Source organism: Mastigoproctus giganteus, chromosome 10 (assembly GCF_048544385.1).
Source record: "Mastigoproctus giganteus isolate SK-2022 chromosome 10, ASM4854438v1, whole genome shotgun sequence".
In the NCBI taxonomy this organism is placed as follows: Eukaryota; Metazoa; Arthropoda; class Arachnida; order Uropygi; family Thelyphonidae; genus Mastigoproctus; species Mastigoproctus giganteus.
The window spans coordinates 56,151,390-56,178,967 of NC_143584.1; the positions used below are offsets into that span (position 1 = coordinate 56,151,390).

The window sequence follows — 27,578 nt, forward strand, 5'->3', positions numbered from 1 at the left end:
TATGTAAGTCGAGTTTTACGTAACTTGGGAATGACTAATAAAATATTACTCCTATATCCGTTATATGCCAAAATGACAAAACCACATAATATCCTCAGAAGAATGAAGAAAAATAGTTATATATTTTTTAATTAGTTCATTTAAAAACTTTATCTGGGGACAGTGGTGAAGTTGCTGGAGTGGCACATAAGAAAAGAAAACATTAAAGGAAAAAATTGTACAGTAAAAACTGATATGTATTTCGTAGCCTTGGTTATCATAGTTGACTTCATTTGTGCCAATCCCTTCACCGCTTCTCGTATTCTGGGCCGACCGGGCTAGCCGAGTGGGTAAAGTACCTGTCCTGCAACCCAAAGGTCGCGGGTTCGATTCCCGCCTCGGGCTTGGATCAAAGTACTGCAAAAACCTTGGGAGGTGCAATATGGCCACAGAAGCCGATGCGCCAATAACTACCAAATCAATCAATCTCGTATTCTGTCTTTTTCCTTTATTATTGTGTTCACTGTTGACACTGACAAATCTAAATTCCGCGCGATACTTGTTCATGTTTGACCATTTTCAAACATCCTTATTTTAATTTTCTAATCCGAATCGATTGCTTTCCTTTTTTTTTTTTTTTTGATAGATTTACTAGTACCGCTGTCACTTATTCCCTTAGTCGGCATGGGGATCTTATGATAATGGTCAAAATGAAATTTTATGTAAAGAATTTCACAGGGTTAAGGCAAAAACTCACTATTATCACCCCACACGAGCTCACATTTTATTAAAACACCTTTCTGGAGGTCACAACCATATTGCACATTCCAGGTTATTGGGCTTTTCTGTTACTGCAATTCGTTATAAAAGGGTAGTAAACTCGATCGTATTGCATTTGCGATAATACCGATGGCTGCAATTCTGTGGGATTTTACGCTATTATGGTGAAATTGTGTACCCTTCACTGAAATCTTCAGCCATATAAAAAAAAAACCTAAATAAATTTTAAAAATCTTTTCTTCATTCCTATTGTTAAGCCTGTGACTCCAAATTCCGCGTGCCGTGATCGTTTATTGGTTGCTTATTATTCTGTTTTAAATTTTACAATCCTAAAAAAGAAAAAAAAATTAACGTAAGTTCGAAGTTACGTAAGTCAGGGACTTACTACAGTACAGTATATCCAAAAATGTTCAGCAACCTCCGTAAAAAATATGGCAATAGATAAAAAAAACTTAGCATGCACTCTTGCGTGTCCAATACGATGCTTCCCTTTATTTTTTACAATGTCGCGTATGGTTTGGTCACCAACATTATACTGGTTCTTTAGAGATTTAATGGATGCACCGTTTTAACTCACCATTTTCAAACTTTTGAATAATTTCAAGTTTTTGTTTAATTGAAAGCGCAACTCGTTTGCATTTACCCATCATTTTCGCGATTTCTAAACAAAAAAAATTTTTTGTTATCCCTTACATAAATAACGAAACTAAATTTTTCTCTTGACAGTATTATTATCTTGCAACCCCCACGCTTCTTTAAGCGTGGGGGTTGCAAGATAATAATATCCCAATGATGACTTTATAACGCCCTGCTTGTCGCTTATTTACGACTTGCAAAACATCTGTTTATACCTATTCTGGTTTTTTTTATTATTATTTTTTTATTTGGAGCCTTGAAGTGTCCCGGTTAAACCAATCTCGGTAAATCGAGAGTCTGCTGTATCTACCATAGACATCTGTGCCTCCTGATATGCGTCCCATGCATTTTTCTTCTCATTAGTTCATCTGACATCCATTTAGGCTTCAACAGTATTTCTTGGTTGGTATGGAAAGCCTAGTAGCTTTCTAGATTAATTCCTTGAATGCTTCCCATTTAGAATTTGCTGTTGGCAACATCATCAATAGAATTTAAAAAATCTCTGAGACCACTATAGTCACCTTTATGAAAGCAAAAACACTTCACTTTACCACTGATGGGAGTTGCATCTATCCCACATAAAGATAGTTTCATCTATCCCACATAAATCCCACATCAGTACACTGTGATCACTGCCACCTAGTGGTTCCTTTATCTGCAGATTTGAATGCATGAAGACTCACTGCTGATAATCCTTGTTACAAAGTAATCTACATTTTTAACTGGGTTTAATTAGATTTAAATAATTTCCTCCTGCCTCGACTACCTTTGAGTCAGAAATTTTGATAAAATAGCAACTCTAGAGTAAATCCACTTTGTCAATTTTTATTTTTCACAGACCACTTTGGCTAATACCAATCATTATTACATACATACATATATATATATTTATATATATATATATATATATACATACACACACTCTTGTATTTCATCTGGCCAACCCAGATGAAATACAAGAGTATATATTCAGTAAGTTGGACTTGTAAATCAGCACTTAGTGCACTTGATCTTGTAAATCAGAGACATTCTATATTGCTTATAGAATGTCTTGTAATCAGTCAACAGTGAGTAGATTTCTTTCCAAACTGAAGAATACTGGTTCTGCTGATAGGAAAAAAAGGAACCAGATGCCACAAACAAGTCTCTATGCCCAAACAGGACTGTGTTTGAAGTGCTTATATCTGAGCTGAAAAGAGAATGGGAAGTACATACAGGAGTGGTAGCAAGGGCAGTAACAGTCAGAAGACGCCTCTTCAAAAATGGACTTGTAGCCTGTTGTCCTAAGAAGAAGCCCCTCCTCACACAAAAAATGAAAAAGGCCCGATTAATTTGGTGTAAGCAGCATGTCAAATGGATTCCCGAGCAGTGGAAGTCAGTTATTTTCTCAGTTGAGAAGAAATTCAACCTGCATGGCTCTGATGGGAGACAAACAATTCGCTGTAGATGTGGTAAAGAATACCATCCAGACTGTATGGTATCTACAGAGAAATTCCCTAACTGCCAAATGATGTGGGGGTGCATTTCATATAGCGGAGTAGTTCAACTGCAGTTTATAAAAGGTTCCGTAAATGCCACTGGATACTTGGATATATTTGAAGGCAAATTACTGCCAACCATCAGAGACCATTTCAACCTGCCAAGTGACTGCATCTTACAGAATGACTCTGCTCCTTGTCATTGGGTGAAAAATGTAAGTAGGAACTTCTGTAGTTACTTTAGCTTCATTTCAGCATTAGAGGTTCAACACTAATGTGTTTACATTTGTTACAGGAGAAAAAAATGGTTGGAAGAATGGTTCATTACAACTCTTAGCTGGCCAGGAAACAGCCCGGAACTGAATACTATATAGAACTGTTGGCATCGTGTGGAATCTGCAGTTGCCAGAAAGAAACCAAAGATCCTTCTTGAACTTCAGGAAGCCATAATTCATGTTTGGAACCACGAACTAGCAGTTGATTATCTTCAGAAATTGATCTTGTGAATGCCTCGACAGTGTGCTGCTGTCATCACGATCAGAGGCGGTTCAACTAAATATTACTTTGCACCCAGTGAACTTTTCATTTTGTTTTCATTTAAAATGATAAACTGTAGCAAATTGAGGACTTCTGATAACCTTTCAGCCATAATTGTCGTGTTTACCGAAACTGTTGTATAAAGGTTGCAAATGCTCATTTTGGAATATATTTTGAGAGCACCTTTGCCTTAACTATTAATATGAGAGTAGCTTTGCCTTAACTATTAATATGAGAGTAGCTTTGCCTTCTTCTTCTTCTTTAATGCTGCCGAATGGCGTTTGCGACTTCGTTTTGATATTGTTCTCTGTCTAGCGCTGCGTGTAGAATTTGTGCTGTTGTCATGTGAAGCCAGGTGTTGATGTTATCTAGCCATGCCATTTTCAGTCTGCCTGGGCGTTTCTTGCCTTTGATCTTTCCCTCCAGGATGAGTGGTAGTAGGTGATATTTTTGTTGGTTCCTAGCGATGTGACCTAGGTATTTTCATTTCCTGCTGATGATGGTTTTGAGCAGGTCCCGTTCCGTGTGCATGTCCTGCAGGACCTGTGCGTTTGGTTATCTTGGCTGTCCACGGAATTTTCAGCATTCTTCAGTAGAGCCACATTTCGAAGGCCTGGAGCTTTTTTGTAGTGGCTGATGTTAGAGTCCAGGTTTCTACACCGTAGAGCAGTATTGGCCAGATGTAGCATTTCAATGTGCGTAATTTGAGCATGATGTTCAAGCTTCTGTCGGTGAGGAGGGTTCTCCATTTGGTGAATGCCTGCCTGGCTTGTTCAATTCTGCTTTTGATTTCGGCCTCATGGTTCAGCTGGTCATCAATGAGTACTTCGAGATACTTGAAGCGGTGTATTTGCTCTAATTTTTCGTTGTTTAGTTTGATCGTGATTTTGCTTGCAGTCCTGCTGACCTTCATCACCTTTGTTTTCTTTTTGTTGATTCGTAGCCCCCATGCTTGGCTTTCTATGTCCACTTCGTTCAAGATGGTCTGTAAATCTTGTTCTGAATCCGCTATTAGTGCTGTGTCATCGGCATATCTTAAGTTATTGATGTAGTATCCGTTAACTTTTATGCCGATGTTCTTGTCAGCCAGTGTTTGGTCGAAGATCATTTCCGAATAGATGTTAAAAAGAATGGGAGATAATGGACAGCCTTAACTTTTAATAAATATCTTTTGTTTATTAGCATTAGTAGAGGCATATGATGCAAGCTTATGCAGCATGAGCCAAAAAAATAAAACCGCTCCCATTTCACCCCTCGTTCATTCCAAATATCTGTCCAGCTAAGCCTTAAATTTATTTAGGCTATCAACTTCCACAACAAAAGATGGAAGTCTGTTCTGCCAATCAACTACCTGCTGGCTAAAGGCAAACTTCTGCACATCTATCCTACAACTATCTTTCCTCAATTTGAATTTATGCTCTCTCACGTGATTATTCTGAGCAAGAGGAAGAATCCCATGAGCATTGAGCATGCTCAAACCATTCAAGGCTTTATACACCTTAATCAGATCATCTCGCAAGGTGCCTAGTCTCCAGACACTGTAATCTGCAAAACTTAAGCGTTTCTTCGTAAGAACAACCCAACCGAGCTATAACTGAAGTCTTGTCTAGATGATCCTGCAGTGCTTCTTTAACCAGTGCCTCCATTAATTTCCCTGGAACAAAAGTTAAACTAATAGGTCTATAATTACTTGTTAGCAATGGCACATGATGCAAGAAAGCAAGCTTATATATAGCATCAACCAAAAAAAAACCTTATTTCACCCATCCACTCGCTCCAAATATTTGTCAAGTTCTGCCTTGAATCTATTTAAGCTATCATCTTCTACAGTGGCAGATGGAAGTTTGTTCCAGCAGTCAACCATCCGCTGGCTAAAGGCAAACTTCCGCACATCTATCCTACAACCGTCTTTCCTCAATTTGAATTTATGCCCTCTCAAGCGATTATTCTGAGCAAGAGGAAGAACCCCATCAGCATTGAGCATGCTCAAACCATTCAAGGCTTTATACACCTCAGTCAGATCACCTCGCAGGTGCCTAGTCTCCAGACACTGTAATTTGCAAAACTTAAGCCTTTCTTCATAAGAGCAACCCTTTGCTCCATTCACTAATCTTGTTGCCCTTCTCTGTACTTGTTCCAACAGCTCTGCATCCTTAAAATGAGACTTCCAGACCTTTATACAGTACTCAAGGTGTGGCCTGACCATTGCCTTATACAAGGGGATAATCACCTCCTTATCCCTGCTAGAAAAATTCCTGTATATCATTGACAAGACACCATGAGTTACTCTTGCAGACCGTCTGCACTGTCCAGAAAACTTCATATCTGCCTGCACAATTACCCCCAGGTCCTTTTCATTCTCTCCACTGTCAGTGTAGTACCACAGAGTTGATACGTTACTCTGGGGTTACTGCTTCCCATATGTAGTACAAACTTGGACAATAAGCCTGATATACCATCATCAATACCATTCATAATTACAGAAAACAACAATGTACCCAACACTAAACCCTGGAAATAACATTATAATAACATTAGTCCACGAAGAACAGTGTCCATTGATTACCACTCTCTGTCTTCTCCCACTCAACCATCCCTTTATCCATAGTAGCAATTTTCCCCCAATTCCACACTGCTCCAATTTGTGCAGCAGTCTTCCATGTGCAACAGTATCAAAGACCTTTCTAAGATCCAAATATATGATATCAAAGTTATTCTTTGCATCCAGTTCCTTTGTGACTACATCATAGTATCCAATCAAATTGGATACTATGATTCATGATACCAATCTGATTCATCCCCTTCCTTCTAGAGTTTACATAAGTAAAGAACTCTTTGCTGTTTTTCTTTGCATCCTTTGCCAAAGATTTCTCCTAATCTGCCTTCGCCTATGTAACCTCCTTTGTGACTTGGTTACAGACCAGCTTATATCTATCATAAGCTTCCCGTGTTCCCCATTAATTTATTAATGGGTGACATGGAAGTGACATTATATTTCTATTTGTTATGCTAGTCATTAATGGAGCATACCATCGAAAAAAGGGTTAGAAAGGTGAAATTCCTAGGTGATACACTTTCTTTGAACACCAGTGTGTGTGTGTGTGTGTGTGTGTGTGTATACATGTATAAGAAGTAAAGGATATGATGGGTCAAAATCCAAAGCTACAGAGGAAAGGCAGAAACAAAAATAAAATAAAATAAATTTGATATGACAGATGCACCAGAGCACACAAAGCAGCAGCAAAGGATGCATAGGTATATATATATATATATATATATATATATGTATGAGTATGTATGTATTAATAAATATGGAAGTTTGAGAGAAGATGTGAGTGAAAGCAAGGCAAGGCCAATTAGAGAGGAGTTACCTGTAAAGTAAATAAATTAAATAAAAGTGACAAATAAATAATTATTTATTTATTTATTTATCACTTTATAAATAAATAATTATTTATTTATTTATTTGTCACTAATTTAATTTATTTACTTTACATATCACTCCTCTCTAATTGGCCTTGCTTTTGGTATCTTGTGTAGCCTTCACTCCAACTTTCATATTTATTAATATATATATATATATATATATAGTAAAGAATAATTAATTGTATTAAGAAGCTAATTAATCATGGGGGTGGAATGTGACTATACGAAAAGGAAGATAACATAGCTTATGGATCAGGGACACTGCATTAGCAAAACGTACCCTACAGCCATAATGTGTATATATATATATAAATATATATATAAAGTATATTGTATGTAGAAATGTGAAGAATATTTTGATTTAAACCTATTGAATATACGGTATACACTGTGAGCTCGACTGAATGAATAAGGAATGTAGCGATATATGGTATGAAGAAGAAAAGGAAGAAGAAATAGATAGGAAACTAAAAATAAAGATAAGAAGTTTTTTAATTCTTCTTATCTTATAAAGATAAGAAGATAAGTTGATACTGTGAAAGACACTGCAATGTTATCTTATTTTGGTTGCCTTTTCACTTATCTTTATTTTTAATTTCCTGCCTATTTCTTCTTCAAACCATATATCACTATTTTCCTTATTCATTCAGTCAAGCTCACAGTGTATACCATATATTCAATAGGTTTAAATCAAAATCTTTACATTTCTACATACAATATACTTTATATATATATATATTTATTTATTTATTTATTTCCAAATTCATTCATTATTTCCCATAGATTCTCCCTATGGATACATACTCTTTATTACATAACCTCTAATATTTTTAAAATTTTTATAATGTGGAAAGCGTCTATTTGGCATTAATTCATGGGAGAAGTCTGGAAATACTGCTGTGAATTCCAATTTTAATTTGCCTTTGTGGCAACAGCTGTTGAATTTTTTGTCTCTAGGACTTCTTGCAAAACTCAAAAATAACTATTATTAAATAGTTCAGGGTTGTGCTGTTCAATATTTGGTCCTTTAAGAATTTCTGGCCAATTCACTTCTTTTATGCTGAGTTGTTCAGAAATCTCATTCTTAATCTGATAGTTGCAGAGCAGTCATGAATACCATCCCTCCATTATCATGTGGAAAAGTTCTGGGTTTTTGAATTCTGCTTTTTGAAAGGAACTTTTATTCGCCTTTTTTCCTCAACATGGAAGAGTTTGTCAGTCTGGGGTGTTATCTCCCAGAAGCTCTTGTGTGTTTTTTTTTTTTATCTATCAAACAGGCAGACCTACAAAAAATATACTCTGCCTCATAGCCTTAGTTGCTTTGATGCTTAACATGTTTGTTTGTTATTTGGTTTTTAGGAGCATTTGCAACTAAGGCCATATTGCTCCGGGATATGTGGTGATCATTCCCTGACCTTTCCGCATCCTCCGTATTTGGTGGTCACGGGCTTGAACCCCGGTCTAATCAAGAAGCATGTGCTATGCACTGCTGCTCCTGCCCACCCAACTACGGAGGCGCCTGCTTAACATGTGCTATCTACCATGAAGAATTACAGATGCTCATCTGACTTAAGTTTGCTCAAGAGTTTCATTTGATATTGCAGTAGTCATTTATTCTATGTGTGAAATTCTTATTTGTTTATCAACCAAACTTTGTCGCTGCAACCAGGGCTCTTTGTTCTTTTACTTTTCTTTTCTTGAGGGATTAGTCCCTCTTCCATCTTAAATATTGTAAAAAACCAATCATTTTATAAACTTTTCAGATAAATTATCTTAACTTATGCTTTGAAATAAATTGTATTCAAAAAGGGGGGGGGGATCATGAAATTATGATAAAGAACACCTGAATATGAATGGTCAACACTAGTGGCCATACCTTTAGAAATAATTATAAAACAAAAAAATGCCAGTTGCATTTTACTTACAGTAAAATGTACATTGAAATTATTGTGTTGATTAAATACTGAATGCAGTATTTAAGCATGTACTGTGAGGTGCACTTCGAACTTTGCATACTTTGAACTGTGAGGTGTGCTTTAACTTTGCATAAAAGGGAGGTCATTCTTGTCATTACCACACATCATGACCTCACTTTTATATGTGACGGGCCATTTCCAGAAGTTTAACCAAGTTCCTATTGCCGAAAAGGAGTTATCAGTGCTAAGTGCAAAACACAAAAATATTTTGTCTTTAATGCTAATTATATCTTTATGTACTGTCAGGTATATCAGCAATTTTTGCACCCATTTGAAGTTCCTACAGTTTTTCGGCAATAGGAGCATGATGTCTTTATATTGTAAATGTGAGGTCATGCTATGGTGCCTAATATGCATTCTAGGAGTGTTATTTACAGACACACCAATGTCAAATTCCTGTTGTTCAAAATTGTTGACACAGTGCCAACCATGATACATAAAATTATTTGGCTTTTATAGTAATAATTATTAAATCTAATTTTAAACATTGATTGAGATGTATACCATATGTATTGTTTAAATTCATTAAATGTTTTTTTGAATTTTTACATTTTTCGTGAGTGCTGTTTCAAGGTTAAAATCTAAAAGGCAGATTCAATTTTAAAAAGGTAAAATAAAATATATGTAAGACAGTATTGATGCAACATTGTTTTTTGCAGAGATTGGTTTTGTACAATGCTCTGACACTATTACAGTCATTTTCTTGAGCTTGGATACGGATTGAAATGTACCATTTATAACAACTATTCTTAATCTCTTTATTGATATAAGCTTATTTTTGGTCAACCTTGTGTCCTTTATAATCCTCCATAATGTCAAACATGTGGAGACTTTTTGGAAGTTATTTCTGTGTTATAGGCAACTTATGTGATCCTCATTGGGTGTAGTAAACCAGTGATGCTCACCAGAAAATTGGTGAAATTGGAAATTGACTGGAAGTGACTGGAAATTGGTGAAATAATGAGCACTTAATCCTGTGTGGAGTGTAATATACCTTTAATTTCTTAAAGAATTGCAGATTATTTTCAGACATTTTGCAGATCTTCCTGTTCCTTTCTCTTCTTCAGTGACTCTAAAGACAACAGAACCAGTATATTATGGTGACTTGATTTAATTAAAGTTGTTAATTTGATTTCACATTTCTTATTTGTTAAGGTTTAGTCTTGAATTAGTTAAATAATTAGAAAATGTCAGGTAAAGATTAAATTTTAATAGCTTTAAATAATTTTACATTAGCTATTAATTTTGATAATAAGATTAACAATTAAAATTAAATAAATTAACATTAAATAAATGGATAACTATATAAATTCTTACACTCTTGTAATGCTCTCCTTATGACACTGAGCCTCAGATACAAAGATAGTGGTTTAAAATTGAAGATTACATTAGAAGGGGAAATATGGGGTCATATTTATGTTCTTTAATTCTTTTGAACAATCTTCTTCTTCCAGTGTATCCTTCTATGATTTTTCTCAATCTTTGCATTGTAAATTGTGTACTGGGAAAGAATCTTCATCATGAGAGAAGTGGGGGGGGGCAGTTTACCATATTTTTAATGTAAAGAATATGTGAGAATGTAATGTAAGCTAAAGAATATAGTGTACAACCTTATTCTTATAATATATTCTTTGATTATGCTTTTAATCTGTTTGTATAATTTGTATAAATGTATAATTTGTATACATTTACTTACTTGTATACTATAGAAAGAATCCTTCATTATTGGCATAATCAACAATATTAACTGAAACAGAGGTATGTGGATGGACAGTAACCATTTATTAGAACAGATAAAAAAACTAAACTAGCTTGGCATCCAGGAAGTTACTGGGCAATCTGAACCCTCAATGATACCATGGAAATGTTAAGCAGTAAATGATTTAAAATTGGGCACTTTTTAATATATTCATTATCTTGACAGAATAGTCAATAAAAAGAAATAGTATTTTAACTTTTAATTATTTTAATTTAATCATTTTTTAAAAATTAACATTAAACTATGATTTTAAGAATAAAACTTTAAAAGCTTTATAATAAATATTTCAGTATATACTTTGTTTAAAAACAATTTCAAAATTTGAAGAATTTGAGAGCTAGATTAGCTTCCACCACTTTCCCTCGCTTAATTGAATTCTGCATTTAAGCATATGACATATGATAATTAAATAGGAATAAAAATTGACAATAAATTTACAAATGAAATCAGTCATACTGTATGCTAATGCAGTTATAAATGTTTATTGTTTTGTTTTTTAGTATTCTGGGTAATAATTTCATATCATATTGGCAGCCTATTGTGTCAAGCTGTGCTAGCTGAATACACCTGCACTAAAAAAAGTGGCAAGAAGACTTATAAAACTTAAAATAAGAATTCCAGTTGCGCAGAATCTAAAAACCACTAACAACAGACCATTGACCTAAAACTTGTAATGTTGATTACGTTTTCCACCAGAAAATTATAATTGAATTGCACTTCAAACTGAAAAAATTACATTAAGACATGAAATCAAAACCAAAAATAAATTAAAATCAGACATTTGCATCACTGTAGAAGTAATTTTTCCAACTTGTGATGTTTGTTTTTATTACAAACTCTTGGCATTCTCAGCAATTTGCTTAAGCAACAGGCTTAAGCCTGTTGTTACATGAACTGGTGCATAGGCATATGCAGAATACATAATACAAGAGATTTATGTTTCTGTTTTTTGTGTAAAACGTTTTTTACAGTTTAACAGGATTTCTTTTTTTTTTTTAAATAAAAAGTGTAAACCACATAGCATGTTTTAAAATTAATTTTTTATTAAAAACTTAAAAAGTAAGTACTAAGAAAATATGAAATATTGGCACGTTTAAGCAGAATTAAAAAAAAAAAAAAAAAAAAATCACAAAACATTTTCATAAATTAAAAGGAAAGTTGAGTACCTGTCAGGTAACCTGCCACCATTTTTGCTACATTTTGGGTGCCACTACTGCTAGGGTAAACTTCAAATCACCTGTATGCTGATAATAAATAGCCCAACACTGGACAGTAAACTCCATTTTGCTAGTCGTCATCTGGAACTTGATTGTTCAGCTTTTGAAATGGAATGGCAGCAAGTAAAAAATGGCTTTCTTGCTAGCGACCCATGTGTTTCATTTGTTCATATTATAGCTACCAAAGATATAGTCAAAGAGCTCTGAAATGTTTGGCATGTGAGTTAGTTAACTTTATTTCAAATTAGTATAAAATAATCAGTATAATACATTTATTTGAAATTAAATAAATACATTTATTTATTTTTGGTCACACCTAATATATATGGTTAGATTGAAGGAGATAAAATCCAAATTATTGTGATCTCTGCAGGGACTACACCTCAAAGTCGCTACTGTGAACCCCATCAATGAAGTAGTAGCAAAATTGTGTTACCAAAGCAACTGCCCTTCCAAAAAAAATTGTTACTGATAGGTCCAACCATAAAAATATCTGGTCTGCTAACTTTGCATCTATTCTTAAAGCTGTGCTCAGAATGTAAGGGATATTGGATCCCATGATGATGCCAGTCATAAAAATATCTGTTGTACTACACTTAGAAGGAATGATGAACCAGTGCTGCTTCTGGCCTGAAGGAGCAAGACTGTGGTATATAGTACTAATACAGTATCACTCAATACTATGCTTCCATAGTACTAGATGATTCTCAAAACATGGTTATGAGAATCACCTAGTACTATGGAAGCCTAGCCATTCTTGTATAGAATACACATCTCAATCCCCATCAGTAAATTGCATTAGTTAGTATCTAGGTGGCCACTTCCAGTACAGCAGCCATTTATAATACTTTGATGCCTTTTGGCAGATATACCCAGTTATTGAGGTCAGCATGATGATGGAAAGAGATTATTTGACCATAAAATTACCAGACTTCATTAGAATTCTACATGAATCCACTCAGTGTGTGACCTGAATGTCAATTTTATTAGTTGACTTTCAAGTGACCATCTTGTTGATGACATTTTCATGCTTTTTTTTTTTTTTTTTAGCTGTTATTGTATTACGGTTATTAACAACTGGACCAGTTTTATTTAGCATAGGCATTAGTAGAGGCATATGATGCAAGAAAGCAAGCAAGCTTATGTAGCATCAGCAAAAAAAAAAAAAAAAACCCTTCCCATTTCATCCATCTGTTACTCCAAAAGTTTGTCTAGTTCAGCCTTGAATTTATTTAAGCTGTCAACTTCCACAATGACATATGGAAGTTTGTTCCAGCAATCAACCACCCACTGGCTAAAGGCAAATTTCTGCACATCTGTTCTACAGATGACTTTCCTTGATTTGAATTTATCAGTTGCGGAAGTTGAGGAAGAGTCTACAAATATCTTCTTTCATCTTCTCAACCTCCAACCCAAGCATGGTACTAAGTACTATAGGTTCTAATACCTCTCGTTTTATTGGTGTTTTCATAAAAAAAAAAAAAAGAGGAAAAATTCCATTTGCATTAAGCTTGCTCAAACTATTCAAGGCCTTATACACCTCAATCAAATCATCTTGAAGGTGCCTAGTCTCCAGATGCTGAAATCTGCAGAACTTAAGCCTTTCTTGGTAAGAGTACCCCTTTGTTCCCCCCTCACCAGTCTTGTTGCCATTCTCTGTACTAGTTCTAGCAACTCTACATCCTTCCTAAAACGAGGCTTCCAGAACCTGTACGGAGGATTCAAGGTGTGGCCTGACCATTGCCTTATACAAGGGGATAATCACCTCCTTATCCATGCTAGCAAAATTCCTACATATCATTGACAAGACCCCATGAGCTACTTTTGCAGCCTGTCTGCACTGCTGAGAAAACTTCGTATCTGACTACACAATTATCCTCACGTCTTTTTCAGTGGTGGCTTGTGACAATGATGTATGCTGGTGCTGCTTCTTAAAGTTACGTTAAATTGCCGTAGTTAAAAGACATGTAGACATAGATATTTATAATAATAAGCAAGTTAAAAATACTACAAAACATTAACTGGACACTTAGCATTAACAGACATGGGTAATCTTGAAATTTTATTTAAAAATAAAATCCATTTGGTTTTTATTTGTTAAAAATAGATTAATGACTTTTTCATTCAAGTTTGGTGCACTGTTGACACTGATATAATATACATAATGGAAATTCGGGTGAATCCTGCGAATAACAAAAAGACACCGACACATTGTGGTGATACACCCCCCTAACGGTCAACAATCAAATCGACACTGCTTACTCCACAGTTCCTTTGACTCGTTTCGTCACCTCTAAAAAATGCATATTGGCAACCCAACGACCAGGCATTGACACAACCACTGGGAGCAAAATGTGGAACTGTCTAGCACACAGTTTGGCCTACGGTTAAACTTCAAAGTTAAAAACAATTTCGTGTTTTTATTTGTTTATTATTGAAATGATTATTGTAAATAGTTGTTTTCACATGGACCAAAGGCCTTAGTCTATGGTTGATCCTGGATGGATCGGGCTCTGTTGAATACTTGTATCAATAAAGCAATTATTTTTTTTATTTTTATTTTTTTGATTATAGGAAATACAGGATGAGTATACTATATGTGGGACCTTTTAATAAAAATATTCATTGCGTTGCATTGTCCTTCACAAATTTTCATGTAATTCCATTGACTGTATATTTAGATTTAAAAAGCTGGGGATGCTGCAGTTCCGCAGTGCCTACCAACGAGCCACCCCTGGTCTTTTTCATCCTCCACTACCTTAAGTGTAGTACTGCACAGCTGGTATGTTACTCTGGGGTTACTTGCCACCCATATGCAGTACTTTGCATTTGTCAATGTTAAACTTCATTTGCCACTTCTCAGCCCAACTTTTCTAGAACCTCTTGCTATAGCGTAGCATCCTTACTGTCATCAACAACCCTACCAACCTTCATGTCATCTCCAAACTTGGACATTAAGCCTAATATACCTTCATCAATATCATTGATAAATACAGAAAACAACAATGGGCCAAACACAGACCCCTGAGGAACTCCACTAATAACATTAGTCCATGGCAAGCAGTGTCCATTGATTACCACTCTCTGTGTTCTCCCACTCAACCATCGTTTTATCCATTATAGCAAATTGTCCTTAATGCCATACTGCTCCAACTTGTACTGAAGTCTTCCATATGCAACAGTATTAAAAGCTTTCCTAAACTCCAAGTATATAATATCAAAATTATGTTTTGCATCCAATTCCTTTTTGTCCACATCATAGTATCCAATCAAATTGGTAAGATAAGACTTAACAAACATATGCTGTGTCTGAAATATAACTGTAGGCTTGGCTAGATGATTCTGCAGTTCTTCTTTATCCAGTGACTCCATTATTTTCACCGGAACAGAAGTTAAACTAACCGGTCTGTAATTACTTGTCAACTTTCGACCCCCTTTGTGAATTGGGGATACATTTGCTCGTCTCCAGTCCATAGGGAGCTGTCCTGAGTCCAAGGATGTCCTTGGATAAGGGTTTGCTTACTTCCTTTGCCACCTCCTTTAATATAACTGGATAGATCCCACCACCCCATGTGCTTCCTTGTGTTTATCTATAGCAATTTCTCCTCCCCTTTCCTTTCAGTTTTTACAAAATGATTTAGCTCCCTGTTAGAGTTTGATAAGCTTCCGGCCTCCATTTACCTACAGAATTCCTCATGGATGAATGTAAATGCAAAATACTCATTCAGTTTGTCAAGCTACCTGAGCAAAATCCTCAACAATCGAACCATCAATATCGATTGGGCCAATCTGATTCATTCCCTTCCTGTAGAGCTTACATAAGTAAAGAAGTCTTTACTGTTTTTCCTTTCATCCTTTGCAAAAGGTTTCTTGTAATCTGCCTTTGCTTGCCTAACCTCCATAGGCATCCTCATCTAATGATAATTTATATGCATTCCATACATTTTTCTTCTCTGCCACGAGTCTAATGAGCTCATCTGACATCCATTTAGGTCTAAACCTTAAGGCTCGTAGTTTCCAAGATTAATTCCTTGAATGCTTCCCATTTAGAATTTGCTGTTGGTAACATCATCAGTTGGTCCCACTGTATACATGAATGACCAACTCACAAGTTCTAGTCTATATCCCGGGAAGTTAAAATCCCCCATTATAAGCTAATCTGATTTACTGGCCGAATCTATTTCTCTGTACAGTTGTTTGTTATACTCATCAGGGCCGACCGGGCTAGCCGAGTGGGTAAAGTACCTGCCCGGCAACCCAAAGGTCGCGGGTTCGATTCCCGCCTCGGGCTTGGATCAAAGTACTGCAAAAACCTTGGGAGGTGCAATATGGCCATAGAAGCCGATGCGCCAACAACTACCAAATCAAAAAAAAAAAAAAAAAAAAAATACTCATCAGAGTCATTAGGCGTATAATACACTAATTCTCTCAACTTTTCCTAGTGGTTATGTCACACCAAACTGACTCGACACTGCACTGTCTACCCATGTCAACCGGATGCACTTCCTTAGATTTTACGTGTTTCCTAAGGAAGTGCATCCAATTCACATGCACTTCCTATCAATCCTTTCTGTACACGTTGTACTCCCCAAATTCCAATTCTGCATTCCTTATATCTGTGTGACACCGCGTATCTGTTATCCCAACAACATCTGCCTTTGATGTTTTCACCAGCACCTTAAATTCATCAAATTTATTTACTAAACTCCTAGCATTGGTTTGTATGCAAGCAAACATGCACCTGTTCTTACTCTTAGTTACTCTAACACAACCCATGTGGCGCCTCCGTAGCCAGGTGGGCAGGAGCAGCAGTGCATAGCACACACTTCTTGATTCGACTGTGGTTCAAGCCTGTGCCCGCCAAATACGGAGGATGCGGAAAGGTCAGGGAATGACCACCGCATATCCCCGGAGCAATATGGCCTTAGTTGCTAATGCTCCTAAAACCCAAATAACAAACAAACAACCCATGTATTTACTCATTCCATGATGACTCCCAGCAGTCCTTGAAATACCCAGTACTTTTCTTTCCAGGCTGCTGTTCATCCCAATAGAAGCAGTGCAAGAATCACTTTCACCTCTACCTACTGTTAATCTATTACTCTGTGAATCCCCTGAAGCCAGCAGTTTTCCGAAATTTTAAATGAATTAATTTCTTTTTTCTGATTTTTCTTTAAAGGTTTAATTTAATTTGTTATACATCAAAAATCCATACATAAATGTATATTCAAATGTAGTCTTTAGGTTGTGTGTTTTTTGTAAAGATATATATAGTATCATATTTATATATTATTTAGTATTTATCTAAATCAGATTTATTTGCTCAAAAAAAATAAATGAAAATTATTTTGTTAAATAGTGAGGAAAAGTTTGAAAATGCAGTTTCAGAAGCTGATCTTGAGGAAGGGGAGATATTAGATTCTGGAGAGGAGGATATTCAGTGTAGTGACAGTGAAAGTTCTGCAACACAGGGTAATATATTATAAACTTAAAAAAAAAAAAAAAAAAAAAAAGCAACTTCATTTCTCTTATTAATAAGTGAGCTTTAACCTAATATGGTAGCATTCAACATACTTGTTACTTCTAGTCTAATTGGTTTCCTATATGCATTATTTCCGTGTTAGTAGTTCAATTTATATGCCTATTTTTGATATCATAATTCGCTTTGATATCATAAATTGAAGTATTGATAGTTGATAACTCACTATAAAAGGTATAAACACTAGCTGTATTCATTACTCTTGTCTTTATGATTAGCACTTTAATATTTTAAAACAAGCATGTGTGTACTGTATTAAAATGTATCTGAACACAGCTATGGAGAATTTCCATTAAGAGATAAGTACAATTTAAATCACTGTTACTGTGCACTAATTACTTTTATAATGGGTGCCATGTTCCAAAACCTATACTGGACCTTTGAATGTGTGTACAACTCTTCTCAGTCGTGAGGATGTCCAGGCAAGTAAGAGAAGGGAGATGACATCATAAGAATCCATCACTCTTTTATGATGTTACAATCAAAGACTCAGTAACCCTTCCATTTACCCAAGACAGTAGTTATACTTATTTAGCCAAGGTGTATTGATTAAAGGGAAAGGATTTTGCTGTCATGATGGTGACTACAATGATCTTAGTTTTTAAATTCTTTTCAGTGAGACCAAGTGATGATATTACCAACTGTAAATTGTAAATAGGAAGCTTTCAGGGAAGTAATCACAAAATTTAATAAACTTTTTTATGACAAATGCTACACACACACACACACACACACACACACACACACACACACACACACACACACACACACACACACACACACACACACACACACACACACAACAAGAATAAGGCAACGTGATGCAACATAGACTGTCACACCTGGCAGTCAATTGATTAAATAAGTATAAAAAATAACTAAACAAAAATTTGCAGAATATTTTAAAAAATTCCAAATTTATTAACAAAGCTGTTATTTTTTTTGTGAAAAAGATGGAGGAAAATTACAATACAGTGGTGAGATTGGGAAGAGGTCAAAAAGAGTCAAAGATGGATTCTCTAACATAAATCTGAAGAGTTGACAGGCACATAATAATGTGCACATGAATGAATGTAATAATGATGAATTTGAAATGTTGGTTAAATCATCAAATGCAGACATTACAGAAATTTAGTCACATGGTGTCACTCGAACATAAAAAATGCAGAATTTTAGTATGATTGCAGTGTGTACAGAAAGGATGTGTGCATGCATGTTTGTGTCTGAGGTAAGGTGGCTCCTAAACATGATTTAAACTCCGCACAGATACACTGTGCGGAGTTTAAATTTGTACTGTGATGATACAAATCTGTAAAAAGCTAGAAATGCATAGTTGGTGAATGTCAGCATAGTGTGTGTTGTGTTGTAAATGTCATTTCGTGGCATTTAGCTACCAGGAAGTTTGCAACCAATTAGAAAAGCTGCTTTATGGTACCGGTCCTTAGCCATGAAGAGGTGGGTCTTTGTGCTCTGGCTTTACTTCCAGTGGAAGTAAAGCCAGACTAGTGGATGCCACCAAATCTAATACTACTTTGGGCTCAGTTCAGTAATACCTGTTAGGTGCTAGTGAACTGGAAGGGGGACAGTTGAGGCATTTCCAGTGAATTCCATTCCTTTAACCAGCAAGAGGGATCACCACATAGAGATCAAATCTTAGGTAGTTATAATCAGTGAGTTCATTGCAGCAGTTGATCATTAAAGTTTTAGTGGTCTTGCAGTTGTTCCATTTTCCAGACAGTAGATTGTACCATCCAACGAGGAGGTTTGTTCAAATGGAGCCCAAGTTGTGAAATCTGTATAGGTTGTCATACCTATATGGTCAGATGTAAATCTGGATTTAGGAAATCATTGCTATACTACTGAAGCAAATGCAACAGAAGTTATGCAGTGATTTTAATTATTGCAGATGATCAAGGTCGGATGTCTTGGAGGAGTCAATAGGGCAGTTGTTATTGCAGCTTTAGGTGTTCAGTTGTGATGTCAGAATGACAGCATTTTATCCATTAATATTCTAGAAATGAGCCAGAGCTGTACATAGTTCCAGAAAATAGAGAGCAATCATTGTTGAAATTTATAGCTTGAATTTGTTAAAAAGTTTTCCTCCTTGTAAAAACCTTTTAAAGTTTTTAAAAATTTGTTCATTAGAAACAAAGTAGGAATCTCCTCCTGGGAGAAAGTTGCACAGCATTGTTTCTAGGTGGCTTGATAATCACCGTAAACAGGCAACAGTAAGTAATATGTACTGAGTTTTCTGCTTTGCTGCAGGAACAGATATGAATATCTACAAGACCTAGTTCTTTTAATTTTGTTTAAGGATCTAAACCCTGTGAGTAGAAAAAATGTATAAAAAGTGGGTATGAACTGTTTTCTGGTTTTAAAATAGAAGACAAATGTGCAGAGGTAAATGCACATTTATCTCTGCACATTTGTCTCATCTGGACTACCAGATATTTTCAAGTTCATTCTAACAATAAGATTTTCCTGATTTGACACCTGCATTTATGTGTAATTCAATTCCAAGAATTTGAATTACATTGGGGATCTGCTTTTTGAAGCTATAACAGTGACCTCTACATACAAAAATGACCTGCAGGCCAGAATAACTGCGAGGAATATATAATTTTGTAGCGTTTGTAGTTATTTAATTTTGTTTTGAGCCATATGAAGCTAAATAGGTATACCATTAGTGGCCATAGAGGTAGAAATGTTCCTCCCATTCCTCATTTGAAATTCTAATAATGGATGCTGTGAATTTCTTAATTTTTATTGTTATATGATGTATATGCAATGAAAAGTTGAATCTGGCATCAGTGGTGATACCCAAATATTTCATTATATTGGGATAGGTGTGCCATTGACGTTAATATTTGGACACCATTTTCCCCTGAATGCTATCATTTTTGTTTTCGAAGGTGATATTTTAAGCTTATTTGAAATAGACCAGTAGTTCTAGTCAGATAGTACAGCATTGCGATCTGCTGAGATTTGCCAGAGATATTAGTGAGGTCATCCACATGAGTAATTATGTGGATGACCTCACTGATATCTCTGGCAACTACCTAAAACTAAGTTTTAGAAGAGGGATCCAGAAGTGATCCTTGATGACACCCTCTAGAAATGGCTTTGGAAATCAAGTTATATTTCAATATCATCTGTACTCTCCTTTGTGAAAAATAATTTCCAATAAGCAGATACAGTTAGGTTGTACAATTGGCTTTCTGAAGTTGATCTGAGTCACTCTTCCTCTTCCAAAGAGGTAGTCAAATGCATCCTCAAAATTGATAAAGACAGCTTATTTGTACTTTGCCAGTGAAGATTCCACATGAAACAGAACAATCAGTGCCTCTTCATAAGATTTTTCAGCTCTAAATCCATATTGTTAAGGAGAGAATAAATTATTCATATTAAACAAATTTATCATTCCGAAAGTAGTTATATGTTCCAAGATTTTTTATTCGGTTCAACAGGAGAGATATTGGACAATAAGCTTTAGGATCAGTGACAAGTTTTCCAGGTTTCTTAATAATTTTAAGAAATGCATTTTTCTGGAATTTTGGAAAAATCCGATCCAAAAATTCATCTGTTGAAAAACATTAGTTGTATATTAAGTTTGATTTCATGTAATTTAGCAGTAAAGATATAGATTCTGGTGTTAACATTTTTTATTCTTATTTTTGAGACTGCCAGATTGACCTATTCTAATGTAAAAGAATCTGTATCCCCATTAATGTGAAATATGCATTAGTATATGCTTCAGAAGATCTGTACAAGGATCATCAGTTGGTAGTTGCCTATCAGGAATAGCAAGTGAATGAGTAATGCCAGTTGGATGTCTGTATTATTTGTGACAACAGAGCTTACTTAACCCTGTTAATTAACTTAAAGTTAATTAACAGGACTTACTTAAAGTTTATTAATTTTATACGTGATAATCCCCGCAGATCTGAGTTTCCAACATCCAAAATGAGTTGTTGTCAGATTAAAGCTTCTGCTGAGCAATTTCTTTTTACATACATTTTTCATATTCATAAGTCCTGATATATATTTTAGTCTATTAACCTTTGAAAGTGGCCAGCTTCTTTTGCACTGGTAGTTTTTTTCTTGCTTTGGGTACTTGTTAACATAAATTTGTCAACTTGTGAGTCCAATATGAAACAAATTTGGAGTTTATAGTCTTCTTGTTCATTGAAAGAAGACTAAATTGTTGTTGAAAGCCACTCATCAATACATTGATGAGTGCCTTTTAATCAAATGATGCAACTTCAGAAACAGCAAAAGTTATGTGTAGTAAGAATTTCAAATGAAAATGAAAAATTGTACTGTATGGATGGAGGAGCAGAATTTACTCTATTTTTGAGTGAAAGCCTGTGGCGAGGAATATGCAACTAATAGTGCAAATGTTGATAACTATGGCTCTGTAGTCACTGGTCATTATCACCAAATGCAAATTTGAATAAATGATCTTGTTCTACTTATTCTTCACTGATAATCTAGTTACATTCACTAACAAAAGTGACAATTACCGTTATAGTTTTCCACTCTGGCCATATTGTGGATATGGCAAATGGCGGCAACTTTTTCCTTTTGTTCAAAGAATTAGACAAATTATATATACTGGCATATTTTTAGCACTCTTGTTTACAGCCCCATTTAGCACTCTTAATTGGGGCTGTAAACACAGATCACTAAGTGAATCCACATTAAATGGGGAAGATTTATCCATAGAATATTTTGTAATTAACTTTAATTGCATGATTGGCTGATTTTAATTCTTTATAACAGTATTAAACATAACAGAAACGTTTAAAATTTTAAATATATATACATAAAAATAATTTAGGTATACATTCAATAAAATGCAAACAAGCTTACCCTAAAATTACAGAACTTTATATGCATATTGTATTACAAAAAGAATGTGTGATACTGTTGATTTTCAATTCACAAAAAGCCACTAAATGTAGTTAAACCTGGTGCTTGCCCAACTGCAGTCTTTGTAGAATGCCCAGTTTAGTTTACAAGGAAATGTTTTTCTAATTGGCTGTTCATCCCCATCTTTGTGTTATTAGCATTAGCTGACTCGTGATCTCTTTGAGTCCATTTCAAAAAAAAAAAAAAAAAAAGTTGAAAACTACTTGCACAGTAAACTAAAATCAATCACTCGGATGCAGAATGCGCACAAACAATACATAAACCAAAATAAACTGAAAGCAGCATTGTTAAGCAATTCTTGGCTACCGAACTCTGTGTAGTTAAGAGCAGTTTTATAAACATTTCAATAAACTTCAGCTGTTTGTACCCCCCCCCAAGTGGCCGGTCCCTTTTCAATAACACCACTGTGTGGGATGATGTATAAAGCATATATACAGTCAAATCTCGTTAATACAAACTCGGTTTATACAAAGTGCTCATTTATATGAAGCACATACCATTCCCCTGTGAAAGGATAGGCTTTTCTATGTAAATATATTCATTTATTACAAAATTCGGTTAATATGTATTACAAAGTTCTTTTTCACCCCATGAGAAATAAATATTGTCATTTTGTATGTTTAATACAAATCTTGACAGTGCGATCTGATTATTGCCCCTGGCCATCTGGCTCCCTACTTTCCGAAGGATGGCACTGACTTGTTAGAATTAGTTTTGTGTAAACAAAAGCAGTTTATGGTAGCTACAACGTCAAGTGCACTCCGAAAAACATCTTTCTGAAGGATGAGTTGTTAAATTCACAAAAGAATAAAAAGTTTTTCTAAGTTGTTTACATGCACTCCCTTGCTCTCCACGGGAATAAAGTCATTTGCAATTGTTACCCCAGTTCAAAGTCTTTTGCTATCATATACAGCAATCTATTTTTTGTGCCATTTTATCTGAGCTGATGTCTTTTTCGGAACTTGTGTCTTTAAATTAATTTAAAATTTGTTTATATTAAATTTTATCTAACTGTGTTATGGTGACAAAACGTAGACACATACAGAATTAAGCCTGGAAATTAAACTAAAAATTATACAAGAGGCTGATAGGATGGTAAGAAGCAAAACAGACATTGCAAAGGAATACAACATCCCTTTACCTACTTTATCTACAATACTGAAAAACCAAAAAAGACTTGAATAAGTGCGTTACATTGGAGCAGCGATGAAAAACAGGAAACGAATTCGTGGTACCAACAAATGCGTGCATCTGATTTGCCAATATCAGGTCCGATTTTGCAAGAAAAGGCAAATTATCTAGCTCAGCAACATGAGATTAGCGACTTCAAATGCAGCAGTGGCTGGCTCCAAAGATTTAAAGACAGGAATAACTTGGTTTCACGAAATGTTTGCGGTGAGTCTGGATTAGTCGACAGAGAAAAGGCTAAAGACTGGTTGTGTTGTACGGTCCATTCTTGAAAAATATGAGGCAAAGGCTATTTTTAATCTTGACGAGACAGGTTTATTTTATAATTTGCTGCCAAACAAAACATTTGCTGTTAGAGGAGAGTCTTGTCATGGTGGAAAATTAATAAACAAAGACTCTGTTCTGTTATGCTGAAATTCAGATGGCAGTACAAAACTGCGCCCACTTGTGATTGGTAAGTTTTCCAAGCCAAGATGTTTTAAAGCAGTTAACCAACTTCTCTGTGATTATGAGGCCAATAGAAGTGCTTGGCTTACGATCAAAATTTTTCAGTCTTGGTTATCAAAATTGGACAGAAGAATGGCTTCGGAAAAAAGGAACATTTTGATGATTCTAGACCATTTTACAGCATATACTGCTGTTGTTTTTATCTCCCCCCCCCAATACCACCAGTTTAATGCAACCACGGCATTATTTCTAACCTCAAGGGAGCATATAGAGCCTGCCTCATAAGGTACTTGATCTGCAACATAGAAGGAGGGAACAATTTGCAGCCAAATTGGAATGTCTTGGATGTTATTGCTTGGGAAAATATTGCATCAAGTGTAATAATCAACTGTTTCAGAAAGAGTGGCTTTGAGGAGAACATCCTCAAAAAACATGGTCCAGCAGATGAATGCGATAGCAACAGTGAGGAATGGAGGAATTTGAAGGAGTATATGGATTTTGTTGGAAAAGTTGAAGAGTTTGTGAAGGTTGAAGTTGCTACCACTGCAGTGCTAACACCAGAATAGCTGCTGGGTACCAAACAAAACGATGATGTTTTTGTTACCAGTGACATCGAAAGTGAAGACACGTGCACACTGCCATCTAAAAAAATGTCCAAAAAAATGCATTTATCATAATGAAGAATGTGTTAGCCTGCAGTAATGTTGATAAAAAAACAACTATTGCATTTGATGACGTCTGTGCTGTAGTTAAAAATGCATATAGGAAAAAAACTGTGCAAACAACATTGGATTCTTTCTTTAAATTAGATTAATTTATTAAAAAGTTAATGGTTTGTATGTCTCCTTTTATATTAAGATTAATTCTTTTTACTGTGATATTAAAATATTGTATATATCAATATATATATACTGTACAATATTTTCATTTCCATTAATATTGCTTTTCTCTTATTTTATCTTATAAATAAAATAGAATCTTTTTAAAAAAAATGTTATTCCTATTGTTAGACAAGGCTTTTGTTTTTATTTTATTTTATTTTTTTTTGATATTATTATTATTCTTAGATATACAGTACGTACCAAAAAAAAAAAAAAGTAAAATTTTGCCAATTTTGGGGAACTTTGTTACTACAAACCTCGTTATTACAAAATGTGTAAATTTAGTTCCCTTGAACTTTGTATTAATGAGATTCTGCTGTATTTGTAATATGCAATAAATGGTGCTGTGACTGCTTCAAAATTTTTTTTTCCCCACCTATCACATTAAATGACCATAACTTTTTGCAGCAGTGGATGCAGAGATGTAAATTACTGGTTGATATGAAAAATAACTTTTGTTGGATCAATAAACAGGCAGTTTTCAAAATTTCCCTTTGTCATAAATTAGAAATGCTTTGCATTATTTCTAGTTTCACATGCAATTCAGTCATTTTCTTGTCAAGTACATTAATGGTTAAGAGTTGATTTAAATGATTTAATACCCCTTTGAAAGCAAGTAATGTGAATTTAATTTGACTGGAAAAACTGATGTAGCGAATAGCATTATTTCTGTGGGGGGGGGTCAAAATATTCAAAACAGTATAGCAAACTGGGTGAACTGTGCTGTAGCAGTGTACAACTGTATATTTTTTATCTGTATTCTGCTAACTACTTACAGTTTGCTGAATGCAGGACATAAATTGGTGGGGTAGTGTATAATTTTATTTCAGCTCCTTTTCTCTCCTTGATACTTTTACTTTTTAACTGCATTTCAAAATGTGGAAATGCGGTTAAGCATAGTCTCTTTTTTAAGCAAAGTAGTTATTTAAGAAAAAAAAATTATACCATGCCAATTAAACTTTTTGTTATTAGAATATTAAGTAAATTAAACTTACTGATCTTTAGCTTATTATTTAATTTTTAGTAGAAACAAAATTAGAGGATTTACCCAATGTCCAAGAAGCTGCCATATTGGAACCTACAGAAAAAATTATTACAAACAATGAAGATAAAAAAAAGAAAAAAAAGAAGCGTAAAAGTATACCGCCTGTTCAACCAGATGAAGAAATACAAACAAAAGTAAGTATACTTTTGGATTACTACTTTCAAGAATTTTATTCTAATGTAGTATAATTTTAAATTGCTACTTTCAAGAATACATTATTATTCTTGAAAACAGCAATTACCAGCTTTTATAATGAGGCAAACACCTGTTACTTTTCAGCATATTTTCTTTTTTGCAAGCAGTGAAGCCACTACCCATATCTGACTATCTGTTGCTGATTGATGTTTTCCATACTGAAAAGTTATATTATGCCCAGTTCTGAACTGTTTCTAAACCTTTCTGCCTCTTTCTTTTATTTTGAGAAGAACTAAAAACTAAAGATAATTAAATCAGGAGAATGTGGAAAATGTGACAGTATTTCAGCATGATTATCAGTAAAATAAGTTATGCAAAGAAAAACTTGGAAACCATTTTTCAGGTTTGAATGTTGTTAGTTTCTTTTTTTTTTTTTTTTTTTTTCCAGCAGTGGCTGGGAGAAGATATTCTTGCAGAATATTCTTTGGTAAGTCTTGTGCACTATTAGGTATTCCCTCATGACCCTCTGTTGCTTAACTGTTATCAAGATCGTTCATCTTCAACATCTGACAGGAAATGCTTTTGATGAATTTTGACCTAGATTTTGTATACTGCAATTGTACCCTCAGCTACAAGATGCACATAAGAATCTTCTTATCTATGATTTTTGCTTGAATGCAATCCTCTGTTAATTATTAATCAAAACACAAGAAGAGAGTAGTACATGTTAATTATGAACCACGTTTAAACAACATTTATGTTACTTAATTTATTATTATTTTTTTTTTAGATTAGCTGATTTCAGAAATGTTCCTGAAATGCTTTTGTTATATATGAGTTGAAAGTACTTCTGTATATCTTAGAAATGTGTAAGTTTTTATGTACATGGTGTCCGCAAACCTAATACATGGTGTCCGCAAACCTGATATGTTAAATTAATAAGGAATACCAAAATGGATACAAAAATGAAAAAAAATATTAGTGCAATATAACTGGTAGTACATGTTTATAAAAAGGTACACATTGTGCAAAAGGAACATTGTGTTAATTTTACTGATTTTAAACTTATACATTTTTAATTTAAATTAAATTAAACTTTAACTATAAAAATTATTAAAGTAAAAAATTTAAGTTTAATTTTTTGTGGACATTTAACACCAATACACCCAGTAGATAGTTAAAATTTCTCAGAGCAGTTTATGTGAAGTTATATCTGATAATCATTGAATATTTCCTTTTATATATCTGCAGAAAAACATTATTTCTCCAGCTATAATACAAAAAATGAGGGAAATAAAACATTCCATGCAGTAATTGTGATCATTATAGCTCTCGCTCTCTCTCTCTCTCTCTCTCTCTCTCTCTCTCTCTCGTATATATTTCTTAAATTAATACTCTCGTGGGTAGCAGAGTTAATAGAATTGCCATCCTCTCCACACTGAAAGGAAGGAATTTTTATGGGCCTTTTTCACAACATAGCTGAGTTGGTTGGTCTTGGGCAAGGGTAGCGTGGTTTTTCCCTCCTGGAAAGTCTGGTTTTTCTTCCAGCATAACAAAAAATTGACCTCAGAATACACACAATTTACAGACAATATACACGGAGCAGTATGGCCTTAGTTGCTG

At 34.6% G+C, this 27,578-nt stretch overlaps 1 protein-coding gene across 1 annotated transcript in view; it reads left to right on the forward strand.

Moving 5' to 3' along the window:
- LOC150079042 (uncharacterized) overlaps positions 1-27,578 on the forward strand; it is a 231,514-nt gene that overhangs the window by 30,008 nt on the left and 173,928 nt on the right. Inside the window, exons 2-3 of the mRNA XM_090382501.1 lie at positions 17,148-17,260; positions 25,800-25,954. Of these exons, the coding sequence (XP_090238627.1) occupies positions 17,148-17,260; positions 25,800-25,954 (268 nt within the window). The remainder of the gene's footprint in view (positions 1-17,147; positions 17,261-25,799; positions 25,955-27,578) is intronic.